At 40.3% G+C, this 9,961-nt stretch overlaps 1 protein-coding gene across 1 annotated transcript; it reads left to right on the forward strand.

Moving 5' to 3' along the window:
* The first annotated feature begins 8,237 nt into the window (after positions 1-8,237).
* On the forward strand, positions 8,238-9,326 carry LOC113899402 (olfactory receptor 5AU1). Its single transcript, XM_027552772.1, is given in 1 exon segment — positions 8,238-9,326. A coding segment is annotated over 1 exon segment (1,089 nt).
* The last annotated feature ends 635 nt before the right edge of the window (positions 9,327-9,961 follow it).

Raw genomic sequence — 9,961 nt, forward strand, 5'->3', positions numbered from 1 at the left:
CATATAGCTATTCTTTTTAAAGATTATTTTCCCATATAGGCCATCAGAGTGCTGAGTAGATTTCCCTGTGCAGCAAGTCCCTGTACAGGAGGTTCTTACTGTAGGTCTCAGTATCAGTTTTGTATATAGTAGTGTGTATATGTCAATACCAATCTCCCAATTTATCCCTTCCCTCTGTTACACTCTGATAACCATAAGTTTATTTTCTACATCTGTGACTCTACTTCTGTTTTGTAAATGAGTTCATTTGTACCCCTTGTTTAGATTCTATTTTGAATGTTAAATCAACTTTGCATTCCTAGGATAAAATCAATTTGATGTAATATGTACCCTTTTTATATATTACTATATTTGTTTTGCTAATATGTTATTTAGGGCTTCCCAGGTGGCACTAGTGGTAAAGAATCTGCTTGCTAATGCAGGAGACATAAGACATGCAGGTTTGATTTCTGGGTCAGGAAGATCCCCTGGAGGAGGAAATGGCAACCCACTCCAGATGTCTTGCCTGGAAAATTCCATGAACAAAGGAGCCTGGTGTGCTGCAGTCCATGGGGCCACAGACAGAAAGACATGACTGAGCACACACACACAAATATTTTAATTTAGGATTTTTGTCTCTCTGTTCATGAGAGAAATTGACCTGGGGTTCCTTTCTTACAGTGTTGTTTCCAGGTGTTGGTTGTCAAGCTTATATGGGTCTCTTATAATAAATTAAACAGAATTTCCTCTTTTCCTACCCCCTGGAATTTTCTGTGTAATATAGATGTTATTTATTCTTTAAATATTTGAGAATTTTTACTGATAAAGCCATCTGGGCCTAGAGTTTTCTTTGTAGGGAATTTTTAATAATGGATTAAAATTTGTATTAGCTTTAGGACTATTCTGATTATTTCCTCTTTGTTTTGATAAGTTGTGCTCTTTAAGGATTTTTTCTATTTTATTTAAGTTCAAATTTATTGGGATGATTATTCATAATATTCTTGTATCTTTTAAATCTTTGTTGTATCTCATTAACATTGTGATTTCTCTTTTAACTCTGGTTATTTAGAAGTCTATTGCTTAATTTCTTAAGTCTATTCTTTAATTTCTAAGCAGGATTTTATAACTATCTTTTTTATTTATAGTTCAATTCCACTGCATTCAGAGAACATACTCTTTATAATTTCATTCCTTTGAAATGTGTTAAGAGTTACTGTTTGCCAGGTATATGTTCCATTTTGGTAAATATCCAAAGCATATATTGCTTTAGAAGAATGTGCATTCTATGATTTGTAGGTGCACTGTTTTATGTATATCAATTTAATTAGTTGTTTATTCACATCCTTTATATCCTTTGTGATTTTCTGTCAGCTTGTCCCATCATTTAGTGACAAGAGATGTGTTAAAATCGCCAACTATGATTGTAATTTAATCTGTTTCACCCTATGTTCTATCCCTTTGCTTTATATATATTTGAGGTTGTGTTATTAAATGCATATTAATTTTAGGATTATTACATCTTCCTGTTGGGTTGGCCCTTTTGTTATTATGAAATGCCCTTAGTCTCTCCTAAAGCTCTTTCCTTTAATGTCTACTTTAACTTATATTAGCATAGTTAAACTAGATTTCTTTTTGTTAAAATGTGCATGGTATATATATTTTTCAGTTTTTTTACTTTTGAGTTTTCTTTGTCTTTATATTTTAGATGCAGTAGCTCACATAGGAAATGCAGAATAAATGTTTGATTCTTTCCCTTTAAATCCTAGTTTTCAAGACACTGAATTAATTCCCTCTTAGCTTCCAAATATGATAGCCAGCCCTCTTGGCTGGCCCTTACCGGTCCTTAGTAGGGCTGACCTGAGTAACCATCAGAATACTGTGAAAGTAATAGTGTGTGCTTTCTGAGGCTTCCAAGGTCTTAAAACACACTATGGCTTTCTCCTTGCACTCTCTTTGTTCACCTCCTCTGCAGGGAGGCAGTCATCATGTCAGGAGGACACTCAAACAGTCTTGTGGGGAGATTCATGTGTAGAAGAACTGAGGTCTCCTACTAACAGCATCAACACCAGTCAAGTGAGTGAATTATCTTGTAAGCAGATCCTCCAGTGATTCAACTGACAACAGCTCCAGTTGACATCTTAACTGCAACTCCATGAGAAAGCCAAGGTCTCTCCAAGTTTTGACCCATAGAAATCATGTGAAATACTAAGTGTTTATTGTTTTTTTTAAGATGCTAAATTTTAGGACAGTTTATTACAAAGCAATAGATAATAAAACAGACTTTGGTAAGTGGAAATGAGATGTGGATTTAACAAAACTCTAAAAAATTATAAGCATCTTTGACAGTACGATGGGAGGAAGCTGAAAGAACTTTGAGGAGAGGATTAGTGAAAGTCTAAAATGCCTTGAAGAGACTGTTAGCAAAATTCTGATAGTCTTTGAGAAGGCTTCCAATAACGATAAACATGGGACTTAGATAACCATGAGGAAAATGTTATTGGAAACTGAGAGGGAAAAAAATCTCTGTTATTCAGTTTCAGAGAGTTTAGTAACACTGGTGCCTTCAGTAATGTAGATGGTAGAAAATATCAATTGCCTAATGAAATTGGCAATCTGGGAATTCCCTGGCTGTCCAGTGGTTAGGACTGCATGTTCTCACTGCTGAGGGCCCAGGTTCAATCTCTGGTCAGGAAACTAAGATCCTTCAAGTGGCTCATGGCCAAATAAATAACAAAGATGAAACTGAGGGTCAGTAAAATCTTTTGTTAAGACTTTAGAAAGATCTAAGGTAGTGTCTCAGAGAATGGTTCAGTTAAATGATAGGACTTCCAAAAAGTTTCAGGGCACAAGCCCTCAACAGTCTCAGCAGAGGTTCAAGACAGAGGGCTGTGTCAAGAGAGATTTGTTAATAAGAGTCACAGAAGACCCCCAAGTTTTAAGAAAGTCACGATGACAGAAACACCACCAGACTGAACTGTAAGAAAAAAAATGAAGAGAAGCCTTTCAATTCCCAAACTCCTTCAGTCAGGAAGCAAGCTAAGAAAACTACTCAGCTTACAAACACAGGCTAGCTTTCATATAAAGTGAAGGATAATTTAGTGAGGACAACGATAGTCTCCGAGTGGAGCCAAGAGCCATAGAGAATTATTCTTAGGATTTGAGTCCTAATCAAGGACTTGCCAACAAGTATCTTACTGGATTTTAGAATTTTTGAGACTCACTGACTCTTGTGTGCCCACCTTTCCCCACCCCCCATTTTTTCCTAGAGGTTATCCCGTACGTGTCCTGCCAGTGTATGTTTTGTGTGTATAGAAGCCAGATGGAACTTCTGTGTTTAGCTCACCAATCTTAAGACTGAGAGGAACTGTAGTCAAGATACTCTTACAGAGGGACCATACTTCAGTTATACCTGATTTAGATGATGTGACTGTGGACTTTGAGCTGATACTGTAATGGTTTTGGGGAGGTGTGAGTATATTTTGAGCATATATTCATGTATAAGTTGGACAAGAATCAGTGAGGGTCAGAGGGAGGACTATGACAGCCAGCCTTCAAGATGGCCCCAGTGATTCTCAGCTCCTGGCCATTTTATAATGTATGTGGGAAAATTTATCAAGAGAACATAATAATCTTAAATATTTATATACGTCATAACAAAACTTTAAAACACATGAAAGCAAAACTGAAAAACTGCAAGAAAAAAAAATCACAATTATAGTTAGATTTCAATGTACCTCCCTTTCAATTCTTGATAGAAAAAGTAGGCAGAAAATTAGAAAGGCTACAGTAGACTTGAATAACACTATTAAGCAACATGAGGTAATTGAAAGTGATAGACCACTTGACCTAACGACAGCAGAATATAATTCTTTTCAAGTGGTCATGGAACATTCATCAAAATACACCATATTCTGGGCCATAAACAAGTCTCAATAAATCCAAAAGTATTCAAGTCATACAAAGCATGTTCTCTGATGACATGCTATTAAATTAGAAATTGATAACAGAAGTATCCCTAGAAAACCCCAAGTATGTGTTAAGCAAATCACATACCTCTAATTTTATTATGATCTTGATGGACAGAGAGGTTGTCCTCCACTGTAGCCTAGGTCACTTTGTACATTGGGAAACTGGAATAAAGGAAAGAAAAACTATAAAAACTTGTTTCTCCAGCACAGAAGAAATACAGATAATAAGTACATAAGAGTTCATTTCCGGGTTGAGATAGGGAGGTCCTTTGAGGCTACTGATCAGTGTATTGGCAGGGATCTGGTACGGATCTGTTCCCTTTATTCCCAGTGTCCCAGTCACCAGATTTCTCAAGGGTAAGAAACTCAGTAACTTTGCAAACGCACATTAATGGATCTATATGGGGCCAATTATTCTTACTTCACCTGCCTGCTAAGCCCTCATTAATGAAGGCAACATCCTCCCCAGCTGTGACCTCATGGGCCACCCATGGGAAAAGATGGCTCTGGGGTGTCTCTTCCCAGTATAGGACCAGCTGTGAGTGCCTCTCAGGGTAGGGGCTGCCTCCCTCCCCTCACCACGTGAGAGGTTAAAGTCAATAGCAGGCTCTGATCCCCAGACTCAGTCTATGGACCCAATGAGTCTGGCTTTGTCATCACTGTTTTTCTAATGAAAGATTGTGTTCTGACCTCCAGAGCAACAGCTCTGCCACCAAGTCACCTGCTCTGTTGGAATTATATGGTTTTCTTATGAACATGGAAAGCAAACTTGAAGGACGAAATTCGTTGGTGCTTGACTATCACCAAGTAATACTCAGATTTCTGGGAATTGTTAACTACTGATATGTCTTCTGGAAGGAAGGGAATGTCCAGGACAACCACCTTATCCTACAGGCTGATCTGATTTTCCAGGACATGGAGAATTCTAGCAACTCAGAAAAGGATATTTATATGTGGCTCAAGGGAAGATACTCCATGGTTTAGTGTTTCTCAAAGTGTGGCCAGTGACCACCTGTTTCAGATTCACCAGATGTGGGGGCCTGGCTTTAGATGCACTAGATCACATTTTCTGAAGTTGGTACCTAGAATCTGCACATGCAGCAAGCTTCTCCAGGGAACCTTGGGCAGAGCACCTTAACGTTTCAGAACCACTGTTTGAGGTCCTTGTTGCTCACTGTTTGGGGTCATTGCTGCTCCCTCTGGCTGCCTGCTCTCCGTTGTACTCCACTCTGTTATCCCAAGGAGGAAGGCAAAGAAACAGGTATAATAAAACCCTTGCTTACTCCTCCCTCATCTACAGGCCCCTGGCACCTGCTCTCATTCCTAAACACTCCACTCCAGCATGACTAGACTAGACCACTCAAGTTTTCTTCCTAGTTTCCATTCACAGGTATAAACTACAGCCAACAGAAATAGTGGTTACTCCAGCATCCTTTTTCCCCTCCAAGATGAACTACTTCCATTTATTTATTATTATTTTAGCCATGTTGCCTAACATGTGGGATCCTAGTTCCCCGACCAGGGATCATACCTGTGTCCCCTGAATTAGAAGCAAGGAGTCCTAACCACTGGACTGTCACGGAGACCCCACTCCAGCGTCCTTTGAAAGACTGTCAGAGATGTCAGTTTGTCCACAATCCCTTGCTTAACTAACTCTCTATACTCTGAATAGTTTTGAATTTAGTGCAGACTGGAGAAGAGGGATGGCAGAGGAAAGGGGAGAAGAAGAGAAAGCGAGTAGACATAAAGCGAGTAGTAAATCAGAGGCTCTGATCAGCTACCCATTGCATTACCCACTACCCTACCCTTTTCCATCCCACCTCCCAGCCTGCGTGTTGACTCTTTTAATCAGAGAAGTACTTGCAGACCTGTTACCCACATTGAAACCACCTATTGAAGAAGGTGTGAACTCGGGTCTTAAGTTCTTCTTCACTCATAATAACCATTTCTCAATTTCTTGAAGTCCCTGTAAGTTATTCATCCTGAGATTTTTACAGTTAATTCTTTAAAGTCCTTGTAATTTGCCTTGAAGCTGGGTTGGCTTTTGACACCAATAAGGCCAATGACGTTTGCAACCCAAATCTGGGGCTGTCTGCAATCCTGCAATAATAGGGTTTATTATAAACTAGCAACTGTTGGGTTCAGAATGGCTGAAATTTTACACATCAGTGACACCAAATAAGTCAGTTATGCTCCATGTGCTCTAAAAGATGTTACTAGTACCCTGTGTTCAAATTTGCCCTCTTGGGTTTTGTATTGCAACTTTATTAGGAGATGTTATCTCTTTGGGCATTACAATGATTTCTTCCAGTCACCACTCACAGTGTTCCATCAATAGCCATAGTGTCTTCAGTATCTACTTGATAGCTAAAATTTTTTTAAATTTTTATTTATTGATTTGGCTGTGTCAAGTCTTAGTTGTGGCATGTAGGATCTTTAGTTCAGCTTGTGAGCTATTAGTTACAGTATGTGGGATCCAGTTCCTTGCCTAGAGATCAAACCCAGGTCCCCTGCATTGGGAGCACAGAGTCTTAATCACAAGATGTTAACCACTGGACTACCAGGGAAGTCCCTCAACAAATTTATGGATAAATTTAGTTATCCATATTCCAGAGTCTTCCCCTGTTCTGGCAGTTTGCTGATTCTGGAAAGTTTGCCAATGGGACAAACTAGAATCTTTCGCCTGTTCATGGCAGCTTTCCTCTCTGGAATCTTCCCAACATCTTTCACAGCTCCATTATTCATTTACTCCTCAGGGCAGGAGGAGGGGGCTCAATTTTTTCCCTTTCTAGCCTCCTCTATCACATCTGCTGGTTTCAACGTCTTCACAACTGAGGATCCTCACCAAAGAGCACAGGATACTTAGCTGACTCCAGAGCCCAAGGTAATTCAGGAACAGGCAGCCAGTGGAGCAAGAGAGAGTGTGGTGCTCAGGTGGTACAGTTCAGTTCAGTTCAGTTGCCCAGTTGTGTCCAACTCTTTGTGACCCTATGGACTGCAGCACGCCAGGCCTCCATGTCCATCTTCAACTCCCATAGTTTACTCAAACTTATGTCCATTGAGTCGGTGATGCCATCCAACCATCTTATCTTCTGTTGTCCCATTCTCCTCCTGCTTTCAATCTTTCCCAGCATCAAGGTCTTTTCATATGAATCAGTTCTTCGCAGCAGGTGGCCAAAGTATTGGAGTTTCAGCTTCAGCATCAGTCCTTCCAATGAATATTCAGGAATGATTTCCTTTAGGATGGACGGGTTGGATCTCCTTGCAGTCCCAGGAACTCTCAAGAGTATATCATGACTTTATTCATCATGACTTTATTCATTCTCTGCATGTAAAAGGCATTTTTACAAAGCCCTAGTCCTGGGGAGGGGCTATTCCTTCCCTGCTGGCCCCAACATCCCTTGAGAACAAGGTGATTCTATTCACTGGAAATGATGGTGCCTTCATGAAGGATGGGTGACGTTTTACCCTTGGCTGATGCTCTGGAGTGCAAGGTCTCAGTGTACACTCTGCAGCCTTATACCACACCTATTTCTCCACATCCCAACCCCCATCACCTTTAGAGTCCACAATAGTGCTTGACTTGTGCCAAGTTCTGAGAAGCAATTTTATAGCTGAGCCAACGAACCACCTTCCACTCCTCTAGAATTCTCCAGATCCTCTGAAGGCTTGTTTAGTCACTCTCACTTAGTACACGTTTCCCTTCTATTTTGTTTGGTGGTAGGTTGTTTGCTAAATCTCGTCGCTGTTTCACTTATTTATTTTTATTGTTGTTTAGTTTTGTGTTAGATGTCTCTCTCCAACAAGAATAATCAAAGCTAACATTCTTTCTCAAAGTGCCGGGCTTTGTTCAAGTGCTTTACATGAATTAACTCATTGAATTTTTACAATAAACTTTTGAGATTAGTGTTTTTATCCCTATTTTACAGAAAACTGAAAATCAGAAGGAAGGTTAAGTAACATTCCCAAGGTTACATAGCTGGCTAATGGTGAGGTCTCAGTCTGGAACCTTGCCAGTCTGATGCCACAGCTTGTGTGCTTAAACACAGTATATATAGTCTCGAATATAGGCTTCTTGAAGTCAGACATACTTGAATTCCTGACAGGAAGAACATAGAGCTAAGTTTATAGAAGATGGTCAATAAATTTTTGGTAAGTAATTGTTTCATTATTTAGAATTTTTTAAGATCCCTAAGAGACCAAATTGCGTATATTTCTTTTCTATTTTCCATTGCTGTTCAAGTAATACTTCCTAAGTGACTAATCAGCCAAGTTGAGGAGAACTTCTCTATGACAGAACTCCACTGACAAAGCCAGACTTCCTCAGTGAGAGCAATCTTCAGAAGGCTGTCCTTAGGGCAGAATTAAGCCAGCGAGAGCCCCTGGGGCTTTCACTTCTTTCTGGTGGTCCCCTCTTTCCACGTCACAGAGCACTGAAGAAATATGGAAGGGGCCAACCTGAGTCAAGGGACTGAGTTTGAGCTTTTGGGGCTCACCAGTGACCCCTGGCTCCAGAAGCTGCTCTTCGTGGTGTTCCTGGGCATGTACACTATCACACTGCTGGGGAATCTAATCATGTTTCTTCTGATCCATGTAAGTACCACGCTGCACACACCCATGTACTCCCTCCTGAAGAGCCTCTCCTTCTTGGATTTCTGCTACTCCTCCACGGTTGTCCCCCAGACTCTGGTGAACTTCTTGGCCAAGAGGAAGGTGATCACCTATCTTGGCTGTGTGGTTCAGATGTTTTTCTATGCGGGTTTTGCCACCAGTGAATGCTATCTCATTGCTGCCATGGCCTATGACCGCTATGCGGCTGTTTGTAACCCCCTGCTCTACCCAATTGCCATGTCTCCTACGGTTTGTGCCTCTCTGATTGTGGGATCCTATGGTGCAGGATTTCTTAATTCTCTGATCCACACAAGCTGTATTTTTAGTCTGAAATTCTGTGGTACTCACGTGGTCACTCACTTCTTCTGTGATGGACCACCCATCCTGTCTCTGTCTTGTGTGGACACCTCACTGTGTGAAATCTTGCTCTTCATTTTTGCTGGTTTCAACCTTTTGAGCTGTACCCTCACCATCTTGGTCTCCTACCTCTTAATTCTCATCACCATCCTGAGAATGAACTCAGCTCAGGGCAGATTCAAGGCCTTTTCCACCTGTGCTTCCCACTTCACTGCTGTGTGCCTCTTCTATGGCACAACACTTTTCATGTACCTGCGCCCCAGGTCCAGCTACTCCCTGACCCAAGACTGCACAGTGGCTGTGATCTACACAGTGGTGATCCCACTGCTCAACCCCCTTATCTACTCTTTGAGAAACAAGGATGTGAAAGAAGCTTTAAGAAAGGTTTGGGAAAGAAAAATAATGGAATGATCTTCTTAATTCATCACCACATATCTTTAGAAAGCTGAGGGAACTTTATCCCATGCTCAGCTCTATTCATAGGAGGCACTCTCTGGTCTGCAGGGGCCTCTGCATCTACTGCCACAGAAAGAACAGATCGTGTCATAGAGACTAAAAAGAAGTAAGGAATGTCTGCTAGTTGCATAATTGGACCCACTGGAAATATTTAGGCATGTCTTTATTCAGATGTTTCTTTCATGTTTCCACGTGTGTGAATATTTTTTATTACAAACTGACATTTACATTCTTCACAATGAAGTTCTCCCCTTAAATAACTTGAAGACCTTCACTGCTTGGGGGAAATCCTTCCTTATTTACAATCACCTCTTTGTAAAAACTGACTCCTTGACTTTAACATTTTTTAATTGTCTAATTATTTGAATAATACTGTAACAATTTCAGAAGCTCAGATTATATTCTATTATCTTTATTGACTTTTTTCCTGGACAAGTAACTACTTAGTTGCTTCCAAACTGAATGAACTTAGGCAAGTTACTTAGTTTTTCTGAGTCACAGATATCTCATCTTTTAACTGGTGTGAGTTTTAAGTGTTCAGTTAGATATTACAGGTAAATCATTCAGTACATGGTAGACATTCCTGGACT

The sequence above is a fragment of the Bos indicus x Bos taurus genome, chromosome 10 (assembly GCF_003369695.1).
Source record: "Bos indicus x Bos taurus breed Angus x Brahman F1 hybrid chromosome 10, Bos_hybrid_MaternalHap_v2.0, whole genome shotgun sequence".
In the NCBI taxonomy this organism is placed as follows: domain Eukaryota; kingdom Metazoa; phylum Chordata; class Mammalia; order Artiodactyla; family Bovidae; genus Bos; species Bos indicus x Bos taurus.